At 50.1% G+C, this 23,180-nt stretch overlaps 1 protein-coding gene across 3 annotated transcripts in view; it reads left to right on the top strand.

Annotated features, from left to right (window-relative positions):
- The first annotated feature begins 12,695 nt into the window (after positions 1-12,695).
- The window catches only part of SAMD11 (sterile alpha motif domain containing 11), a 106,942-nt gene continuing 96,457 nt past the window's right edge, over positions 12,696-23,180 (top strand). The window contains exons 1-2 of one of the 3 annotated variants that reach the window (XM_032232119.1): positions 12,696-13,274; positions 16,871-16,962. In XM_032232119.1, the coding sequence (XP_032088010.1) occupies positions 12,716-13,274; positions 16,871-16,962 (651 nt within the window). In that variant the 5' untranslated portion in view covers positions 12,696-12,715. Of the gene's footprint in view, positions 13,275-14,549; positions 14,738-16,870; positions 16,963-23,180 lie in introns of those variants that run through there. The other 2 variants (XM_032232120.1, XM_032232121.1) reach the window with 2 other exon arrangements.

Here is a 23,180-nt window from a genome sequence, read left to right as displayed (position 1 = left end):
ATCCTAAACCTAACCCTAACCCTTAACCTAACCCTAACCCTAACCCTAATCCTTACCTTAACGTGAATCGGCTTGCTTTAAAAGCACTTTTTAAAGCGCCCTTTTTTCTCCGCGGTCGTATTTGTCACGCTGCTGATGACGTCAGGTACGCGCTTTAATCGGGGGCGCTTTAGTGGACCGCGGTTTTGTCGTGCCACGGTGGTGAAAAGGGGCAAAATTCAAACTCAGGCGGCTTGCGTTTGGGCCTGACCACACTCTGTGGCTCTTCTTTCTTTGTTTATTTGTTTTTCAAAAAAAAGATTTTAAAAATTGTTCCGCACGAATCCTTTCAAGGCTTTCTTCCAGAAAGTGGATGCTACGAGAATATGATGCCCGGCAGTCTTTTAGCGCCATTCCCCTTCCGAGAGATGGGCTCAGTGGGGCGTTTTGGAGACACGGAGTCTTGCTGAGCGAGGAGGAGGCCGGTTCTTCGGCGCTCTTTTTTAAAAATTAATGGCTAGTTTCTTGGATCCGTAAAAACCATGGGGACGCCCTGCCAGATTAGCAGCAGTTTGAAGAAGTGATTCTGTTGTAAAGAGGTTTTTGAGCGCTTACCGTATTTTTCGGAGTATAAGACACACTTTTTCCCACCCTAACAGAGGGTGGAAATTTGGGTGCCTCTTATACACCAGATGTAGCCAAAAACGCGAGGCACGGAGAAAGCGATGGTCTGTGGCAATCCCTGCAGCCTGGAATGGCTGATTGAGGGTATTCCGGGAGGCCGATCCACCCGCCAATCAGCTGCTCATGCTGAATCAAGTGGCAGTAATATGTTGAAGCTAACCTGGCTGTTTGCTATTTGCTGCAAGGAGGCGTCAGAGTTTGAAGCAGCAATCACATTCAGAAAGCAGGCACAGGTAATGGATTCAGCAGGATTCAATAACTTCTCTTTATATATAATTTAACACATTAACTAAATATACAATACCAAAAGCAGCTTTTCCAACGTGGTAGTTCAGCAGAGGAGAGAAGTTTCACTTTCAGTTTTAGTTTAGTTATCAGCACAGCATGCAGCTATAGTACAGAACAAGCCACGCCCAGGCTCCTTGCTGTCTCCTTCCTTGTTGCTCACACAGCAAATACTGTTTGTTTCCATACAGCCCTCAACTCTCTCACACACTGACAGGATGCTAGCCGGATGAACACCATGGATGCTGGTAGGCAAAGGCAGAATATTTTTTTCTTATTTTCCTCCCCAAAAAGTAAGGTGTGTCTTATACCCCACTATGGTATATATTACTAGCTGGATTATCTGTGCTTTGCAACAAAACTATGTGATTGGGATATGCAGGAGAAGTTTGGATCACAATACGTTGACTCAGTGCTGGTCGGTGATTGAAACACATAAGGGAATATCGCTCCGGCCGCCTTGAGTCCGGAAGCAGTTCCCTAGGTGGAAGGTGTAGACATTTTGGTGAGGTACCGACTTTTAGTACTGTAAGGAGCCCTAGACTGCTCCTGAGTGAAGGAGTGGAACGTCTGCCAGTTTGAAGTGAGGTAACGGAATGTGAGGCAGCTGGCAGTTGGAACAGAGTTTTTTTCAGGTGGGGAGGGCGAGTAGAATGTCTAACTCCTTAGCTTCAGAGTGTGTTAATATAAGGCAACTGGCAGTTGGAACAGAGTTCTTTTCAGATGGGGAGGGCGAGTAGAATGTCTAACTCCTTAGCTTCAGAGTGTGTTAATATAAGGCAACTGGCAGTTGGAACAGAGTTCTTTTCAGGTGGGGAGTAGAACTCCTTAGCATCAGAGAGTATTAATTACTATATAAAAATACTAATAATCTGATGGCCATTTTGATAAATTCTTTCTTAGTGAGCACCTAGAATCCAAAAGGAACATACAGTATGTGCCAAATTTCAAGTTTGTAGGCTTTTACGGTTGTGGAGATTTCGTGATGAGTGAGTGGTATTTGGCTTTTATATATATATATAGATTTATGACATAGTTCACCTCTCTCCTGTTAAAAAAAGGACCAGAGAGAAGGGCATCGCAACACAACACAACATTGCCAGATGGCAATGGGTGGAAGAAGGCTTTACACCGGAACTGAGCCCGGAATTACCGTTGTAGGCGGCTGCAGTTGTAACTCCAAGCATGACTGGACCTAATTTTTTAAAAATATTTCCTTACCGCAACTGTTAAACAAACACTGCAGCCATTAAGTGAGCACTGCGGTCGTTCTGGAAATCCATTTTTTCCCCCTGGTGGGGTTTCTTTAGCCAGAAATTGGAAATAAATGCCCCAAATGGGCAAAAACATTGCAAATAACCGTCATGTGGACATTTCTCCTTAATTCTAGGTTGCTTCTCTCCTTGATTAGTTTCCATCCGTTGCTTCTTAGATACATATAGAGATGACCAGATTTGGAAGAGATATTGTGGGTCATCTAGTCCAATCCCACCCACCCCCAATCTAAGCAGACCCTACACCATTTTTGAGGGATGGCAGTCCAGTCTCTTCTTGAAAGCCTCCAGGGATGAAGCTCCCACAACTTCCGAAGGCAACTTCTGGTTCCATGGGTGGAATGTTCTCACTGTCAGAAAGCTCCTATTTCCAGGTTGAATCTTTCCTTGGCCAGCTTCCATCCATTATTATTCCTTGTCTGGCCTTCGGGGGCTTTGGAAAATAGCTTGACCCCTGTCCACTCTGTGGCAGCCCCTCAAATATTGGAAGGCTGCTCTCCTGTCTCCCTTGGTCCTCCTCTTCACTAGACCAGCCATGCCCAGTTCCTGCAACTGTTCATCGTATGTCTTAGCCTCCAGTCCCCTAATCATCCTGGTTGCTCTTCTCTGCACTCTTTCTAGAGTCTCAACATCTTTTTTTTAGTGTGGTGACCAAAACTGGACGTAGTATTCTAGGTGTGGCCTTACTAAGGATTTGCAGAGTTATATGATCTTGATTGTATCCCCCTGTTCATATAACTTAGGATTGCATTGGCTTTTTTAGCTGCTGCTAAATGCTGGCTCTTGGCTTGCATTCTGGTGCTTTGGAGAATAACTTGCCCCCCTCCTCTCTGTGGCAGACCCTCAAACATTAGAAGGCTACTATCATGTCACCCCTAGTCCTTCTCTTCAAACTTGGCTTCTTTGCAGAAGGAGGCACGCTGGGTCACGGAGAGGGTGGGGCATTGCCGGGCCGAGTGTAAACAGCCCGTCCTCGCCGTTCTGGTTTTGATGTCTGTTTGACCTGGGTGCAAGTTTTAGGGACAGCTGGCCGCGGCCGAACGCTCATCAGTAATCTTGGCGATCGAAAGAAAAGTCCACTTGGAGTTTTCCGCATCGGCAAGCAGGTGGTTTTGATGCCTGGAGCAAGGTGAAACTTGTTTGGTGTTGTTTTGTGTGCGTGCGTGTCCTACGATGATGCAATTGAGTGTCACCGTAGAAATGATAAATGCGGCCATAACTGGAATTATTAAGGCGGCTAAGGAACGGCTGCTGCCACCCCGATGTAAAGAGGGTCATGTTTTGAGGTAGGAGAATAAGCCGCGAGCATTACCGTACATTTGGAAGGAGATAAAACACTGCGCCACTTCTGGCCTTCAGCGGGAGGCGCGCCTGATGATTGACTCTGCCGGGGAATTGTTTTTCAATTCCCCGGCAGAGTCAATTTCAATTGCTTCGGAGTTGCCCTTTGCAGAGAAGTAGAGGTAGTTCTCGACTTACAGCCGCTCCTTCTGCAATGGTTCAAAGTTATAATAGCGCTGAGCATGGTGGCAGGGGTGGGATTGAAACATTTTAGCAACCGGTTCTGTGCCCAGTTGCTGGAAGGCGTAGTAGTAGTAGCAGTAACAGTTATATACCGCTTCATAGGGCTTTCAGCCCTCTCTAAGCGGTTTACAGAGTCAGCATATCGCCCCCACAATCTGGGTCCTCATTTCACCCACCTCGGAAGGATGGAAGGCTGAGTCAACCTTGAGCCGGTGAGATTAGAACCGCTGAACTGCAGATAACAGTCAGCTGAAGTGGCCTGCAGTACTGCACTCTAACCACTGCGCCACCTCGGCGTAGCCATTGGGGGTGTGTGGCCATGGGGGGGCGTGGCTTCCTTGGCCTCCTCACGGTGGCAGTGGTGGGAGTTTTCACCCTCCCTGGCTCCGGAAGCTTTCCTCGAGTCTCTGGGAAGGTGAAAATGGCCTCCCCCTGGGCTCCGGAAGCCAGAAATGGGCCCGCCTCTGGACTTCTAGAACTTACGCTAGGCTCGTTTTTCGCCCTATCAGAGCGTCTGTGCGGGCTCTGTTCTCACCTGGCATGATGACGGGCCATGTGGAGACTACTGGGAGGGGAGGGGTGAGGTGGACGGCGCCAGTTGGTCCTTGTAACAACCTGTTCAGCGCACCGGATGCAAAATTAGCTTGAACCAGTACAAACTGGCTGAATCCCAGCCCTGAGCTTGGGGCAGTTCCAACCAGAAGGTTTTATCATGGTAGCTGGAAGTGCAGGATTGCCATCGCCAAGCAGTGCTGTCATGTGATGTCCTGTTGTATGACCCCATCGCTTAAGAACAGGAATTCCCAGTTGCCGTCGTAACCTGAGGGCCAATTGTAAAGGGCCTTTGTACAAATGAGGCTTTCCAGCACACGGCAAACAGTTCTGGATCCTGATTTTTTTTTTTCTTTCTTCCCCTGAACGGATTCAACTGAATCATTTTCTGTATTTGAAAGGTTTGATCCAGTGAGGCCACAGCATGCTTTCAAATTGGGACGTTTGAATCAAAAATTCACGCCTGGAGAGCTGCCAGGCCGATATCTGCAAAACTTGGCCAGGAACCTCGGAGAGTCACAAACCAACAAAGCGAACTAATGGGCCTCCTGCAAACTCCACTCCCCTTTCGCTCCTCTTCTATTTCCTCTGGGAGGGGCCATTCACCATCCACCTGTGGCCTTTCTCCCAAGTCGACCCGTTCTTTAGCTGTTCCCTTTGTTTGGCAACTCACACTGGGAACAGGCTCCAGCTGTTCTTCTGCCTCACTGATGTCCGATTCCGAAGGCAGCTGATAATTGTCAGACGGCCCTGGCCCCCTCTCTGCCTCCCAATGCAGAGCCTTCCCCAGACCCCAAGACTGGCCCATCTTCCTCCCCAACCTCCTCACTGTCCGAGTCTGCCACCAGCTCCACTGGCGGGGTGATTTCTTACCTGTGTGTCTTTTTAGGCGTGTGGCTTTTACGGCCTAGATCAGGGATCTCCAACCTTGGCCTTTAAGCCTGGCGGACTTCAACTCCCAGAATTCCACAGCCAGCTGGCTGTGGAATTCTGGGAGTTGAAGTCCGCCAGGCTTAAAGTTGCCAGGGTTGGAGACTCCTGGCTTAGATTACCTGTGAAGTCTGGAGAGGCCCTGGGCCATTCCCTGCTCCAGCCAATAAGGATCTGAGATAGAGACTGACAGACAGACAGACGAGAGAGAGAGATGGATGGATGGATGGATGGATGGATGAGAGAGAGGAGAGATAAGTAGATTAGAGAGATGAGAGAGATGAGAGAGAGATGGATGAGAAATAGGATGGATGGATAGATAGATAGATAGATAGATAGATAGATAGATAGATAGATAGATGATAGGTAGGTAGGTAGGTACGTAGATAAATAGATAGATGATAGGTAGGTAGGTAGGTAGGTAGATAGACAGATAGACAGATAGACAGATAGACAGATAGACAGATAGACAGATAGACAGATAGACAGACAGACAGAGCCCTCATCGGAGCCTTCCCCAGACTCCAGGACTGGCCCATCTTCCTCCCCAACCTCCTCACTGTCCGAATCTGCTGCCAGCTCTGCAGGCCACAACAGGCGATTAGTCCTTTCATACTTGTAAAATTATCTCAGGGCAGTTTTATAGTAAAGTAGAATGATCTCATCTGGGGGTGACTTCTTTCTCCTTTGCCCACCAAGGCCGAGAGCGCCAATGACTCTCGCTGTGCCCATATGCAACACTGTTTCCCGCCCCCAAAATATTGGGCCCTTCAGATTCGATCATTGGAAACTGGGCAGGCTTGTGATTTCCAAAACCCGATGGGCTCAACATTCCCGCCATATGATTGACGGGTGAGAATCAGAATCCGGCTTCTTCTGGCCAAAACCCTGGTTTTGGTTTTGTTTTTTCCTCTGTCGTTGTTGTTGTTGTTGTTTTATTTTTGGGTTTTGCTTCGTGGTCTCCTCCTGACCCCGTTGGAGTTTTTCGTTTGATTAAAGCCGCATATTGTCGGGTTGCTGTGGCAACAGTTTAGTTCAATTAATCCTTTGCCGGGGGGGGGGGGGAATAACATTAAAAGCAAGAAAACAACAGCCCGAATAAACAAACAGAACGCGCCTCCGATCGGATCATCGAGGATTTCCCAACTCTCCCGTGGAGTCAAAACTTTTTCTTTTTCATTTGCAATTCCTCTTTTTTGGGGGGGGGGGGGGGAAGGAGCATGGGGAGGGGAGGGGAAGAGATGGTTCGACGTTAATCCAGTGGATTAAAGCTGCCTTTTTCCAGATCTCCTTAGGAAAAAAAGACCCCTCCCTGTCTGGCCCCTTCCTTCTCCCTATCCTGCCCCCCCCCCAGTGCCCCACAAAGCCCCCCCTGCCTCTGTGCTGTCAAAGTGCCTCCTCTAATGAAGCAATCTGGCCTGACCTCTCTTTCGTCCGCCCCGCCGAGCCCCCGGGGAAGGAGGGGGGGAAGCTTTGAACCACGCAAGCTTCACGGGGTCTGCGTCTGCCCCGCTTAGAACAAAAGGGAATGCAGCTGTGGAGGCGGTTTCTGCAACAGCTGGATGCCTTCTGAAGTCTGGGGGGGGGACGGACGACTCCTAGGCAGGGTTAGAAGCTGCAGGAGCGGGGGGAGCGGGCAGCCAGCATCTTTTGCTGCTCCCACCAATCATTTCATATATATATATATATATATATATATATATATATATATATATATATATATATATATATATATATATATATATATATATATATATATATATAAAGAACATTTGATACAGCCGCCCGACTCGCTCACAGGGGACTCCAGCCAGTGTACAAAAATCAAAAGCCCAATACAAAAGCCCATTACACACACACACACACACACACACACACAGAGAGAGAGAGAGAGAGTGACATGCACACAATGAAAGGTAGACCTCAACTTACTACCATAGTTGAACCCAAAATTTCTTTTTTAATAAAAACTATTTTTTTAAAAAATTGGTTTTCTATTAAATACGTTTTTTAGTGCTTAATGAGCTTTGCGTTGTCTGGGTATTGTTCTGAGTGAGGCTTCCCTAGAGCCTGAAGCAAACTCCTGGTCCCGACAAAAACCCCTTTTATTAATGTGCTGTGGATTCTGCTCATTCACCTCCAGCCAAGTCTTTCGAGGGAGGATTTACGGTCACAGACCTTATCTGGCTTGGAGAGCTGCCAGGCCGATATCTGCAGAACTTGGCAAGGAGTCTTGGAGAGTCACGAACTGATTAAACGAACTAATGGTCTCCTGCAAGCTCCACTCCCCTTTTGCTCCCCTTTCATTTCCTCTGGGAGGGGCCATTCACCATCCACCTGTGGCCTTATTCCCAAGTCAACCCCTGTTCTTCAGCTGTTCCCTTTGTCTGGCAACTCACACTGGGAACAGGCTCCAGCTGTTCTTCTGCCTCACTGATGTCTGACTCTGAAGGCAGCTGATAACTGTCAGACAGCCCTGGCCCCCTCTCTGCCTCCAACACAGAGCCCTCCTCAGAGCCTTCCCCAGACTCCAGGAGTGGCCCATCTTCCTCCCCAACCTCCTCACTGTCCAAAACAGCGGCCAGCTCCACAGGCGGGCCACAATACGTAATTATTGCTTAATCATTATAAATTTACATTCTTAAATCCCCTACCTCTTCATCTCGCGGTCCATCTTCATTTTTCCACTATTGTCCGCGTCTATCATCATTGTTGCTGTTAAAATAGTGGAACCCAAAATTTCTGTTGTTGAGTGAGTTTTGCCCCGTTTTTTATGACTTTTCTTGCCACTGTTGCTAAGTGAATCATTGCAGTGGTTAAATGAGTAACATGGTGGTTAAGCAAATCTGGTCCCCCCACCCCATCGACTTTACTTGTCAGAAGGTCGCTAAATGGGATCATGTGACCCTGGGACAGACACTGCAACCGTCAGAAGTACATGCCAGTTGCCAAGTGTTTGAATTCTGATCGTGTGAATGCAGGGATGCTGCAATTGTCATAAGTGTGAAAAATGGTAACAAGTCCCTTTTTGGTGCCGTGGTAATTTCTCATGGTCACTAGAGGAATGGTTATAAGTTGAGGACTACCTGCACCAATGATTTATAAGAGGTTGCTTTTTCAGTTGTTGAGATTCTCCCTTCCCTTGCACATTTGTGCTAGTCGTTCCTGACTCTAGGGGGCGCTGCTCATATCTGTTTCAAAGCTGAAGAGCCAGTGCTGTCCGAAGACGTCTCCGTGATCATGTGGCCGGCATGAGTCGACTCCTGAAGCTGCACAGAATGCTGTTTCCTTCCCACCAAAGGTGGTCCCTATTTTTCTACTTGCATTTTTAACGTGCTTTCAAAGTCACAGGAGCTCACTCTGTTACGCGGCGCTCGGGATTCGAACCGCCGATCTTCTGATCTACAAGCTCAGCCACTGAGCCACCACGTCCCCGTTGATGCCAAGATGCAAATCCATTAGAAAAATGGATCTGGGCTACATCCGGGTCAGTTCAAGTCATATGACCAAATAAGAGGCAGGAAAAGAGAGATGGGCGGCATATAAATCTAACCAATAAATAAAATTAAAAGCTGTTTCTAAACATGAGGGAGAGCCATTGGAGAGCTTGCCTTGGATGAAGAGCTTGGAGGGGGGCTTTCTGAATCCAGAGTTTGAGGAATGTCTGTCTCCTCCTTTTGCTGGTGTCTTCTGATGTTGGGCATGGGGGGTTTGAACACAAGCAAGGGAGAGTTTGGAAAATGGGGTTTTGCAACACTCAGAGAGAGGGGGGGGAGGGAGGGAGAAAGAGAGAGATGGGAGGGAAAGAGGGAGGGAAGAAAGAAGAAAGGAGGGGATACATGGATGGATGGATAGATAAGAAGGAAGGAAGGAAGGAAGGAAGGAAGGAGAGGATGAATGTGTGGATAAATAGGATGGGAGGGAGTAAGAAGGGAGGGAAGGAAGGAGGAAGGAGAGGATGGATAGATAAGGAAGGAAGGAAGGAAGGAAGGAAGGAAGGAAGGAGAGGATGAATGTGTGGATAAATAGGATGGGAGGGAGTAAGGAGGGAGGGAGGGAAGGAGGAAGGAGAGGATGGATGGATGGATAGATAGATAGATAAGAAGGAAGGAGAGGATGGATGGATGGATAGATAGGATGGGAGGGAGGGAGGGAGGAGGATGGATATATGGATAGGGAGGGAGGAGGGTATGTATGTATGTATGTATGTATGTATGTATGTATGTATGGATAGATAGATAGATAGATAGATAGATAGGAAGGAAGGAAGGAAGGAAGGAAGGATGGATGGATGCAGGATAAATAGGGTGGGAGGGAGGAAGGAGAGGATGTATGGATAGATGGATAGATAAGAAGGATGTATGGATAGCTAGTTTGGGAGGGAGGGAGGATAGAATGGATAGATAGTTAGATAGATAAGAAGGAAAGAGAGGATGGATGGATGGATAGATAGGGTGGGAGGGAGGAGGAGGATGGATATATGGATAGGGAGGGAGGAGGGGATGGATGGATAGATGGATGGATAGATAGATAGGAAGGAAGGAGAGGATGGATGCGGAATAAATAGGGTGGGAGGAAGGGGATGGATGGATGGATGGATGGATAAAATCAGCTTTTTCAGTGGGGAGTTATGCCCAAGGGGAGGGTGTGAGCCTTTGTTTTCTTTTCATGTCCTGATTAAGGTGGATCATTTATCCGGCTGTTTTTCATGTTGGAACATCTGGACTGGATCAGGAGACGTCATGACCCAGGCCAGATGTTTGAGGATAAAACATCGCTGATGTGACCTGTCTTTTCAAAGCACATGAAACAGAGATTTTAATTTTCACAATAAACATTTGTTTGGGAGATGCAGGTCGAACGTGGGAATGAGAAACACATCCTCACTTAGCAACTGCCTCGTACAGTGACCGTTTGCGGACACGGCGGTGATGGGAAAGGGGTGTCGTACGTTCGCAGCTGTGCCAGGCCTGCAAAGCAAAGGAAAGCTGAAGTCAGATCGTAAAAGCACAGTGGCCGGTTTCACTTAGTGGACGCTTCGCTTAATGACCTGTCACTAGTTCTGCTCCTGCGTCCCGCCTGGGAGATGGGTTATCCATGGTCGTTTTAACATGTTGCTTGCTGCACTTGTCTGTTGTATGAATTTTTAAAAACATGATTTGCATGATCAGCATTTTACTGAACAAGTCGTAATTTGGCAGTCCCGTGGAACAGGTTAAGCCACGAATCATGGTTTGCAAACTGTTTAGCACCACCGTCTTCCTCTTTCTTGAAACAGATTTTGGGGTGAGGGGTGGAAGGTTTAGGGGACAAGCTAGAAAAGTGACTGTGTTATATCCTTGTCTGTTGGTCGCCCCTCTCTATCTCCCCCACCCCATTTAAAACCTGCTTATCCCCCTTCTCTTCCACCCTTCCTCACTTTGGACACCCAGTAGTAAACTCGTTTTAGAGGGGAGATACTCCCAGTGTCCTCACATTGGTGGGGAAGGATGCCTGGCCCCTACCACCCCCTCCCTCCTCCTCTTCCTTCTCCCCCAACTCCATTTAGAGGCCTGTTGCTGCTGAAACAATGCTTTGGGGGGGGGTTCCATCCCCCCCCCAATGTTGGCATCCATCCGAATCTGCTTGGCATTGCCAGGCTGGTCTTGCCAGTGATCAGCCAGATGGGCTGCCTTTCAAGGGCATAGAAAGACAGGAATAGAAGAGAAGAGAATATAGAATAGAATAAAATAAGATATAGAATAGAATATAGAATAGAATAAAATATAGAGTAGAATAGAATATAGAATAGAATAAAATAGAATATAGCATAGAATATGGAATAGGAATAGAATAGAATTCTTTATTGGACACACAGAGAATTTGTCTTTGGTGCAGATGCTCTCAGTGTACATTAAAAAAAAAAAAGATACATTCGTCCAGAATCATAAGGTATAACACTTAGTGATAGTCACAGGGTACAAATAAGCAATCGGGAAACAATCAATATCAATATAAACCATCAGGATACAAGCCACAAAGTTGCAGTCCTGCAGGATGTAGTGGGGAGAAGATTTGGACCCTTGGCAGGTGCCTGCCGCCCCCTCCCCCAGGGCGTGGGAGAAAAGACACCGAAGTTGGGAATTTGCTTAAAGGGGTGGGGGGAGAGCTCTTCTGAGCCACGCAGGGACTTTTGGCTGTTTTTAAACTTTTGTCCTACTTTGGGGGGGGGGGGGAGAAAACCCAGGCGTCTGGTGGGGATAAGCTGAAAAGGCACGTGTGGATTTTTTCGGGGGGAGGGAGAAGGAAGGAAGGAAGGAAAGAAAGAAGGAAAGAAAGAAAAGGAAACAAGGAAGGAAAGAAGGAAAGAAAGAAAGAATAAAGAAAGAAGGAAGGAAAGAAAAGAAGGAAGGAAAGAAGGAAAGAAGGAAAGAAAAGGAAAGAAGGGAGGAAGGAAAGAAGGAAAAGAAAGAAGGAAGGAAAGAAAGAAGGAAGGAAGGAAAGAAGGAAGGAAAAGAATAAAGAAAGAAGGAAAGAAGGAAGGAAAGAAAGAAGGAAAGAAGGAAGGAAGGAAAGAAGGAAGAAAAGAAAGGGAGGAAAGAAAGGAAAGAAAGAAGGAAGGAAAGAAAGAAGAAAGAAAGAAGGAAAAGAAGGAAAGAAGGAAAGAAGGAAGGAAGGAAGAAAAGAAAGAATAAAGAAAGAAAGAAGGAAAGAAAGGAAGGAATAAAGAAGGAAAGAAAGAAGGAAATAAGGAAGGAAGGAAGGAAAGAAGGAAGAAAAGAAAGGGAGGAAAGAAAGGAAAGAAGGAAGGAAAGAAAGAAGGAAGGAAAGAAAAGGAAAGAAGGGAAGAAGGAAGGGAAGAAGGAAGAAAAGAAAGAAGGAGAGAAAGGAAGGAAAGAAAAGGAAATAAGGAAGGAAAGAAAGAAGGAAAGAAGGAAGAAAAGAAAGGAAGGAAAAAAGAAGGAAGGAAAGAAGGAAGGAAAGAAAAAAAGAAAGCGAGCCCTGAACTTCTTAGTCCATCAGCGACATTAAAGCCAGCCGAGAGCGGCCGTGCCAGCAGGTCAAGCTCGGGGCGGCGGCGGCGGCGGCGGCGGCGGGGAAGGGAGGGCAGATCAATAACCCGTGGGCGACCGAGATGTCTGCGGCGGCGGCAGCAGCGGCAGCGGCGGCGACGGCGGCGCCCCCTCGCTGGCCGAAATGCCAAGCCGGCCGCCGGAGGGGCAGCGCTCCAGCAGGCGCCTCCAGCCGCTCCCGGGCGTCTTAAGCAAAAAACACACACACAACCCAACTGCCTGCCGCGGGACTCCGGCGCCCCGTGGCTGCTGCTGCTGCTGCTGCCGCCGCCGCCTCCGCCGCCAGCCTCCTCCTCCGGCGGCGCCTGCAAGGTGCTGCTGTTGCCGCCGCCGCCGCCGCCGCCGCCGCCTCCTCCTCCCCTTCTCCGCTGGCTGCCGGCGGCTGCTGCTTCTCCTTCCTCCCGAGCGCGCAAGGCAGGCGAGGCCGCCGCCACCATGCCGGCCATCAAAAGGGAGCGCCCGGATCGCGAGGAGCTGGCGCTGGCCGCCTTCCACCAGCCCATGGACTACCTGCTGCCCTTAGCGGCCGCCGCAGCCGCCGCCGCCATCCCCGGGGTGACCCCGCACCCGCCGCCGGCTTCCTACGAGCAGCTCTTCGCCGCCGCCGCCGCCCACCAGCAGCACCAGCAACGCGCCTACTTGGAGTTCCACGCCGCCGCCGCCGCCCCGCCGCTGCCGCCCCCTCTGCCCGAGGAGCTGGTGCTGGAGCGCTTCTCCTCCGCCACCGTCTCCAGCGTCTCCGCCGCCACCGGTAGCGCCACAGCCGCCGCCGCCGCCTCCGCGCCGGACTTCCAGCCCTTCTTCGACCGCGGCGAGCCCTGCCTGGAGGTGGAGTGCGGCGACAACCGAGCCCTGCTCTACGTCCGCAAACTCTGCCAGGGCAGCAAGGGGCCCTCCATCCGCTACCGGGGCGAGTGGCTCACCCCCAACGAGTTCCAGTTCGTCAGCGGCCGGGAGACGGCTAAGGACTGGAAGCGGAGCATCCGACACAAAGGTACCGGCGTCCAGCCGAGTCGAAAGCGGGCTCGGACGGAACCGGGAGGATGGGCAGGTGCGGGCGAGGTTGGGCGATCTCTCTCTCTCTTTCTCCCGAGGCTCTGGGGTGGCAGGCGCTCTGCCCATGGGCAGAGGCACTCTTGCTACTTCCCCCCTCGGCTCTTCGATCAATGGTACCGACTATAGGATCTCGGGGGAGCCCCGAGGAACCACTCTTTCCCGGGGCTCTCGGGTGGCAGGCGCTCTGACCATGGGCAGAGGCACTCTTGCCAGTTCTCCCCTCGGCGCGTCAGCCAAGGGTACCGACTACAGGATCTCGGGGGAGCCCCGAGGAACCGAGAGGCTGGCCGCTCTCTCTTTCTCTCTCCCTCGGCTCTGGGCTGGTAGGCTCTCTGCCCCTGGGCAGAGGCCCTCTCGCCACTTCCTTGGCTCTTCAATCAAGGGCACCGACTACAGGATCTCGGGGAGCCCCGAGGGAGTGAGGGGGGTGGTTTATTGTTTTTTTAAAAAACCGGGTAACCCTCTCCTCTAATGCCAACCTAGCATTTCGACAGTAAGTGGAAATATAGGAGCCACCCTTGGTGGGAAGGTAACGGAAACGTCTTCGGACAGCGCTGGCTCTCCGGCTTTGAAACGGAGACGAGCATCGCCCCCTAGAGTCGGGAACAAGTAGCACATATGTGCGAGGGAAGGGGGAACCTCGACATCCGGAAAAGCAACCTCTTATCAAGCATTTGTGCAGGCGGTCCTCCACTTATAACCACTTCATCTAGTGACCACGAGAAGTCACTGAAAAAAGGGACTTACGACCGTTTTTCACACTTAACGACAATTGCAGCGTCCCTGTGTTCGCACGGTCAATTGCCTGCCCCCTAGAGTCGGGAACGACTAGCACAGATGCGCCAGTGGAACCTTTACCATTACCCGGCTCTGCGGGATTCTTTAGCGGGGCTTGGTTGGGGGATGCGGGCAGCCTCTTGGATTGCGTGCAACCCTGCTTTGCGAGGAGGAGGCGGGCGATGGGGCTCTTCTCCATCGCCCCCCCCCTAGTTTTGGGTCGGGGCGCGTGCATGCTGGGAAGGGGGGGGAGAGAAAGTGAGAGTGCATGTCGGAGTCGTCCCCCCCCCGCATGGTTGGAAAGTTGCGCAGAGGCGCGCCGGAGACTTCGGAGGTGCGTTCCCCGCTCGGGGCGGGCAGAGGAGCGGAGGGAGGGGGAGAGGGGGCGGGCGGGGGAGGGAGGGAAGGAAGGAGGGAGGGGAGGGAGCCTTCCTCCCGTTCTCCGGGGGAGCCAGACGGAGGGCTGGAGCCGCGCGTTCGCTTCCATCCTCCCCCCCCCCCCCGGCCGCCCTGGAATGGAGCGCAAACGCCGCTTCGCTGCAAATGGAGCCGCGGCGACCTTCTGAGGCCGGATCGCTCCGAGACGGCGGCGGCGGCGGCTGCTTCTTTGGCGCCTGGAAGCGGGTGGGTGGCTGCTCGGAGGGGGGGGGGCGGCTCCGGAAACGCGCGCGTCGGGGCTAGAGGGAGGGCGAGACCCCAGCTCTGCCGCCCACCTGCCCTCCGTGGGGTTCCCCCCCTTTCCGAACCCGAGGAAACGGTGTCCCCAAAATGAATTGCGATCCAAGCGTGCGTAAAGCTGGCAAGGAGGGCAGGACAGACTCCCGGGGAGACCCCAGCCCTACAGCGCCCCTGCCCCCGCGTGGGGTTCCCCCTTTTGGTTCCTGCCTCCCTCCAGCCCTACAGCCCCCCCTCCCTCCGTGGGCTTCCCCCTTTTCGGCTCCTGCTCTCCCCCCAGCCACCCGACCCCCCAAAAACGGCTTGCGATCCAAGCGTGCGTAAAGCTGGCAAGGAGGGCAGGACAGACTCCCGGGAAGACCCCAGCCCTACAACCCCCCTGCCCCCCCGTGGGGTTCCCCCTTTTCGGCTCCTGGTCTTTCTCCCAGCCCTACAGCCTCCCTCCCTCCGTGGGCTCTCCCCTTTTCGGCTCCTGCACCCCCACCCCCCAAAAAAAACCGGCTTGCGATCCAAGCGTGCGTAAAGCTGGCAGGATAGACTCCCGAGGGGACGGACGAAGCGGGGCTCCAGCTACAAGCAGACCCCCCGCCGTCTTCAAGAATTTGGGGTGGGGGAGGACATAAGGAAGCCGGCGGGGTGGTTGTGGGGGTCTCGCTTTTGCACCGCCCGGAGTTTGGGCGCCGCTGGCACACACACACACACAAAAAACCCAGCAAAGCTGAGCAGCTGTTGTTGACGTCGAGGGCTCTTGGCCAAGCCTGCCTGGCGGCGTCTTGAACTGGCTGGGCCGCTGGGGGGGGGGGGGCGCTAAGGAAAGACCCCCCCACACACCCATTCGCTACCCCGCCGGCTTCCTTATGTCCAGCCCCCCCCCCCCCGCACTTCTTGGAGACGGGGAGAGGTCTGCTTGTAGCCGGAGCCCCGCTTCGCCCGTCCCCCCCCCCCCGGGAATCTACCCTTCCACCTTTACGCACGCCGCTTTGGAGGGATGGGGGGGGGCAGGAGCCGAAAGGGGGGAACCCCAGAAGGGCAGGTGGGCTGCAGGGATGGGGTCTCCCCCTCCTTCTCTCCCCCGCCCCGTCTGTGGCTCGCTTCCCCCCTTTTTTTTTCCAACCGCGGAAAGAGCCGGAGGCGCTTGCAAATGCAATATGGGTGGCGTGGGCGCTCCGTCGCCGGTTGGGACTTTGGTCTGTTTTCTCCCGCTGGCTGTGTTTGCCTCTGCGCTTGTGTGTGTGTGTGTGTGTGTGTGTGTGTGTGTGTGTGTGTTGTGTGTGTGGAATCGGAAGAGGCGGCTTTGACATATCATTAGCAGGATGCGGCGAGCGCAGACTGGGTGCGGGGGGTTGAGGGGGGGGGAGAGGCAGACCGGCGAAAGGTCGTTTTCGGGCGGTGATTGACACCTCGCCTTGTTTATTGATTGCCTGGAAGGAAGGAGGGGGGGAGGAAAAAAAGGGAGCTGTCTGTCTCCCACCAACCCCCCCTACCACCACCACCCTTGGTCCGCCGCTCCTAATGAAGCCTCATCCCCGCTCCAACCCCGTCTCTGCCTCGGGGGAGCGCTTGTCCGCCCCTTCCATCCTCCCGCAGCCTTCGCGGTCGGTTGGTCTGAGAGAGAGAGAGAAAGAGGGGGGTGATATACAGCCCTTCTAAACTGCATGTAGAATGGGGGGAAGGGTGGGGGAAGAAGGCAGCCTGGCCCCTCCTCCTCTTAATCCCCCCTCCCAACCCTCCCTTTCCTCCCCCCCAACTCCCCATTAGTCACCTTTTCAGTCTGGCCAAGGTTCCCCCCCCCTTTCTTTCTTTCTTTTTTTTCTTTCTAAGAGGATTAGTTAAGGGCTAATGAGGGTGGGGGGCACGCTTCCTTTTCATCCTTTCCACGGGGAGAGAGTTCAATTAAGGAACTGGGTTGTGGGGGCCTTGGAGAGGCCGAGTGGGGGGTTAGATGGGCATGGGAGGGGAGGGGGGGCTGGCGTCTTTTGTGCAATGAATGCCTTCTCTCTCTCTCTCTCTTCCAAACTAACCGAAGCACTTTCTCTTTCTCTGCCCCCTCCCTCTTTTTTTTTTTGTCTTCCCCGCATCCAGGGAAAAGTTTGAAGACGCTTATGTCCAAAGGAATTTTACAGGTACATCCACCAATCTGTGATTGCCCTGGGTGTCGAATTTCGTCTCCAGTGGTAAGATGATTGTGAAAACAAACAACAAACCCAAAATGAATCCGGATATTTTTTTTCTCCCTCTCATCTGTATGCCACGTTTTTTTTGCTGTTAATATGCGGTGTGTGTTTTTTGGGTCCTTCTGGATGAAGTCTGTCATTTAAAACGGCGGTCAACAACCTTTGGACCCGTTTTGTGGAAGACAATTTTTCCACGGAGGGGGTGGGTGGGTGGGAATGGTTTCGCTCGCTCGCCAGCCACTCACCTCCAGTTGTGAGACCCGGTTCTGATTTTAAAAAAAGGGGGTCGGAGAGGGGAAATCTCTATCTATCTATCTATCTATCTATCTATCTATCTATCTATCTATCTATCTATCTATCTATCTATCTATCTATCTATCTATCTATCTATCTTGACCGACCGACCGACCGACCTACCTATCATCTACCTATCTACCTACCTACCTACCTACCTACCTACCTACATCTATCTACCCATCTATCCTTGTTGTTAGTTGCGAAGTCATGTCCGACCCATCATTACCCCATGGACAACATTCCTCCAAGCCTTCCCATCTATCCTATCCTATCCTATCCTATCTCTCTTCTCTCTCATACTACCTACCTACTCATTATCTCTCTCATCTATCTATCTATCTATCTATCTATCTATCTATCTATCTATCTATCTCTTATCTCTTATACCTACCTATCTATCATCTCTTCTCGTCTATCTGTCTGTCGGTATTCATCTATCTATCATCTCTCTTCTCTCTCCTCTTATCTACCTACCTACTTATCTATCTATCATTTCTATCTAGTCTATCTGTGTTTATCATCTCCCTCTCTCTCCTATCATCTATCCATCTATCTATCTATCTATCTATCTATCTATCTATCTATCTATCTATCATCTATCTATCTCATATATCTCTCTAGTCTCTCTTTCTCTCTCTTTCCCTATCTATCATCTCTGTCTCTCTAGTCTGTGTTTAGCTATCATCTCTCTCCTCTCTCCACTTATCTACCTACCTACCTACCTACCTACCTATATCATCTCTCTCTCTAGTCTGTTTGTCTGTCTCTCTCTACCTACCTACCTACTTATTTATCTATCATCTGTCTCTGTGTTTATCTATCATCTCTCTCTCTCCCTCTAGTCTATCTGTCTGTCTGTCTGTCTGTCTCTCTCCATCGTATTTCTTACCTTCCCTCTCAGAGGAATAAAGCTAACCCTTCCGGACTGGCCTCTCTCCTTTGAGATCAGAGAAGGACTGGCTGTGGGACCTTCAGAAAACCATCTCCACTGCTTAGAAGAACTGAGAATGGAGATGGTTCGTCTGCTTTTTTTTAAAGCCCCTCCAGGTTTTATATAAATAAAACCCCACATAGCTGAGAGCAGTTGTGTTCACACAGGGCTTGGAGAGCTCTTTTGTCTGGGAAGCAACTCCTGCTGCCTTCCAGTGTTTTCGTTTTTGGTGTTTTCCCCTCTCGAGTTTTGCATGATTTTTGGGAAACGCGAATTTTGCAACTGGTGCCCAGTAGAAGCCTAACAAAAGTCAGAATTCTGCTGGTCCACCGGAGGAGATGCTTTCAGGGGGACGGCGGTTTGGACACAAGGCCTTGGATACCACCGAAGGTTTTATCGACTTCTTACAATTTTCGTCAGGATTTTGGAGCGGGGAGCTCGACGGTGACTGTGGAAGCGGAGGGGAAATTGGTGTTTGGTGGATTGCCGCTCAGGTGTCTGGGGTGGTGTACAGATGGTAAGGGTTGCATGGTGTGTGTGCGGCTACAAAATTGCCCTCCTCACCACTTTCTGACGGGGGTGGGGGGGCATCCCTAGCGTGGCAAGTTTTGCCATTCAAAGCCTCGCCGGTTTTATGATTAAAGTCAGATGCTTGTATTTGCTCGGAGGTGGTGCTGTGGGGGGTGGGTGGGAAGAATTTGGCATTTGAGAAAAAACCCCATGGGATCCGAATTGCGTACATAGCTTGTAAGGCTGGTGAAAAACAGATGTCTGGCGTTGCTTATTTTTAAAGCACATCTGGGAAAAGAAACAAGGAACAGATTTTTTTTTTTTAAAAAAAACAACAATCCCGAAACTGCTTTTTTTGGGGGGGTGGGGGGTGGGGGTGGGGGCTGAACTCTTAAAGAGAGATCTGTCACGGATTTGAACATGTGTCCGTAAAGATGCTGGTGATGACATTTGAACCAATTTCATTCTGGATTAAATTCTTAGCAGAAATGATGAGCAGAAAGCAGGCTGTGCCTAGCTTGAAATAAACGAGAGAAGCACCGATCCTTTTATGTCTGAATTCCCCGCCGTTCCTATGCTCAAAATATATTCCTGGGTCGAAATGTACGTTTGGTTCTCAGTTGTTTGATTTTCGTGCCACATGTCAAGATTTTAAGGGGTTTTTTTTTTGTAAAAAACAAACAAAACTGGATTCTTCAAACTTTTCATGTTCCCACTTTCCCTGTAGATGAGTCTTTAGCCAGTAGCTGGAATCTTATCACATATGAAGCCAATCCATGCTTGGGTTTTTGTGCGTGTGTTTAAAAATCTGGTGTGACTTCAGCCTGGCGGGTTATAAATGTATGACTTAGTCCAATGTATGAATACAATCAGTGGTGTTTTAATAATAAAACATGAGGAAGCAAAGTAAGATTCACAGACGAAGGGAAGAGCTAAAGAACAGGGGTCGACTTGGGAGTGAGGCCACAGGTGGATGATGAATGGCCCCTCCCAGAGGAGATAAAAGAGGAGCGAAAGGGGAGTGGAGTTTGCAGGAGACCATTAGTTCGCTTCATTGGTTCCTGACTCTCCGAGGCTTCTGGCCAAGTTTTGCAGATATCGGCCTGGCAGCTCTCCAAGCCAGATAAGGTCTGTGACTGTAAATCCTCCCTTAAAAGACTTGGCTGGATGTGAAGGAGCAGAATTCACAGTCAATTAATAAAAGGAGTTTTTGTCGGGACAAGCCTTGGTGAGAACATATGCCATGTATCCTTGTAGATCAGTCAAGCATTTTTAGGTGCTATGGGCATTTCCATTGATGTCTTTAAATGGTAATTTTTTAAAAAAGTATCTGTATTTCGTATGTATGTATGTATGTATGTATGTATGTATGTATGTATGTATGTATGTATTCATTCATTCATTCATTCATTCATTCATTCATTCATTCATTCATTCATTCATTCCTGGATTAAGCCCCTATGTGGGTAAGCAGATTCTCAAATTTTATCCAAAATATCAAGGAAAATATGGATTGGCTTACTGATGTTCAATCTGCAGGGACTCTTTACATATTATTTTTATCTTTTATCTATTTATCAGGAGTGGTGGGTGTTCCATCACTGGAGGAGTTTAAGAAAAGAGGGGTCAGCCATTTGTCTGAAGTGGCGTAGGGTTTCTTGCTTGAGGAGAAGGTTGGACTAGAAGACCTCCAAGGTCCCTTCCAGCTCTGATATTCTGAACATCGGCGGGTGGCACGTTTTTCTTAGTATCTCTGTTAAAAATTCAAGGATTATCCATGAGTCTATACCAGTGATGGAGAACCTTTTCGGCATCGAGTGCTCAAACCTGAACATCTGTGCGTGCACCAGAGCCCTGGAAAGCCAAAAACAAGCTGGCTGGCCAGTGCGTATGCATGCACACTGGCCAGCTGGTCTTTGGGTTTCCAGCATGGACACTGGCCAGCTGGTCTTTGGGTTTCCAGCATGGACACTGGCCAGCTGGTCTTTGGGTTTCCAGCATGGGCCAGTCCTGGAATCTGGGGAAGGCTCTGATGCGTTGGAGGCAGAGAGGGGGCCAGGGCCGTATGCCAGTTATCAGCTGCCTTCAGAGTCAGACATCAGAGAGGGCAGAAGAACAGCTGGAGCCTGTTCCCAGTGTGAGTTGCCAGACAAAGAGAGCAGCTAAGGAACAAAGGGGTCGACTTGGGAGTAAGGCCACTATTGGACAATTGAATGGCCCCTCCCAGAGAGAATAAAAGAGGAGCGACAGGGGAGGGGAGTTTGCAGGAGACCATGAGTTCGCTTCATTGGTTTGTGACTCTCCAAGACTCCTTGCCAAAGTTTTGCAGAGATCGGCCTGGCAGCTCTCCAAGCCAGATAAGGTCTGTGACTATAAATCCTCTCTTGAAAGACTTTGCTGGATGTGAATGAGCAGAATTCGCAGGAAAATTAATAAATGGGATTTTTGTCAAGAGTCTGCTTTCTGATCATGGATGGGGAGCCTCCATCAGAACAGTGTATATAAGCTATATAGAAAATATAGTCAGGCCTCACATATTGCCACGTAAAGTTCGCCTTAGCTTAGTCTCCAACTGTTCAGCCATTAGGCATAGCTTGGCTGCTTTTAAGTTATTCTTGGCTAATAATTGAGGCTAATTATCTCCGTGGAAAACACCTTTCCAGTTCTCTGCCTAGGAGGGAGCCAGGGTGGAACCAAAGTCCAAACACCCGGGAGAGTCGAAGGGAGAGCAAATCCTTCGTAAATTTCTCTTTTTAATTAGAGAAGGCACAGCTCTTCAGATCCTCCCTTTGATCTTCCAGCTTGAGAGGGATGGCTTCCAACTCTCGTTTTCGAGGCGTGCTCATGCACACCGCAGCTAACGAGGCAAAACGTGTCTCCGTCCATGTTAAGGGATGTGTAATTTTGCCCCCGCCTAGTAGTCCCGTAAAGGCCACATTTCTCTTGGCCCAAAACCTGTGACAGATCTTGGCAGGATCCACAACAAACACATACGTTGAATTTTGGCTGAATGGGTGAACCGTGGTTTCAAAGTGAAGAGATCTCTAGAACGTATACACCCATGATGGTGAACCTTGTGGCATGCAGAGCCCTCTCTGTGGGCATGTGCGCCGTCACCAACGGCTCTTCTGGTTTCTGGTCTCCGTGGGTGCTGGAGCACCAGAAAACAGCCAGAAAACAGTCTGAAAAACAGTCTGGAAATGGCCTGGAAAACAGCCCCAAAACAGGCATGTGTGCGCTGGCCAGCTGGTCTTTGGGTTTCGGTGCTCCAGCGCATGTGAACACCAGCTAGCCAGTGTGCGCGTGCTGGAAACCCAAAGACCAGCTGGCCTGTGCGCATGCTGGAAACCCAAAGACCAGCTGGATGGTGTCCATGCTGGAAACCCAAAGACCAGCTGATCAGTGCGCATGCTGGAAACCCAAAGACTAGCTGGCCTCCCCAACCTCCTCACTGTCTGTGATGGGCCACAACTCACTTGCTAACCCCTTCCCCCTTTAAAATAAGCACTGGTGAGTCATGTTCAATTCTGCCCCCCCCCCCGCCAATGTGCTTCTTAATCCCAGACAGAGCCCTGCAGGAATAATCACAAAACACCCTTTAACTTTCCTGTGGGACTAAACCCAGCAGTCTATAAATATCTTCCCCATTAATCACCTTAGGCCGAAAGGAAAGCTAAATCTATTTAAAGAAAACAACCCTCCCTGCCACTTCCTTGCCTCAGTCGCCCGGAGCCAAATCTCGACTCCTCGCAGGTGTACTAGAGGAGTGCCTAATTTTAGGCTGGGCCGGCTCTCAGCCTGTGTGCACATGCAGGAACTCTAGCCCCATAACCCGAGACGTGTGTGTGTAGGAAGGGGGTTTTCCCGCCCCCATAGATGTTCCCCTTCGGTTTCAATTTGAATGCAACTCCTCCGCCAATTACTAGGAGTGGTTGGCATTTTGCTTTTGGGTGAGATCTTTCGTTGGTGACTGTCTAACTGCTTGGGTGATTTTGGCCAGGAGGGTTTTTCCAAAAGGGAAGGAAGGAAGATTGAACGTCTAAACCAGGGGTCGGCAACCTTAAACACTCAAAAGAGCCACAAAGGTCTTAACCGGAAGCCTCCCGCTCAATTCTGGAGCCGACCGGACGTCCCACCATAGAGTCTCCTCCTAGTGCACCGTCCTTTTCCCTCTCTACCTGTCCTAACCGAAATCCCTATCAATTCTGGAGCAGACCGGCGACAAGGAGCTGCAGCAGAGGGGAATGTAAGAGCCACTTGCGGCTCCGGAGCCGCACATGTTGCTGATTCTTGATCTAAAGTCTCACTCAAAAAATAAATAAATAAATAAATAAATAAATAAATAATAATAATAATAATAATAATAATAATAATAATAATAATAATAATAATTTTTCTTTAGCAGAGTGACTACACAGATCATCTTTGACTTAACGATTCGTTTAGCCCCCATTCTAAGTCGCAACGGCACTGGGAAAAA

The sequence above is a fragment of the Thamnophis elegans genome, chromosome 15, assembly GCF_009769535.1.
Source record: "Thamnophis elegans isolate rThaEle1 chromosome 15, rThaEle1.pri, whole genome shotgun sequence".
NCBI classification, from domain to species: domain Eukaryota; kingdom Metazoa; phylum Chordata; class Lepidosauria; order Squamata; family Colubridae; genus Thamnophis; species Thamnophis elegans.
This window is presented reverse-complemented; position numbering and strand designations above follow the sequence as displayed.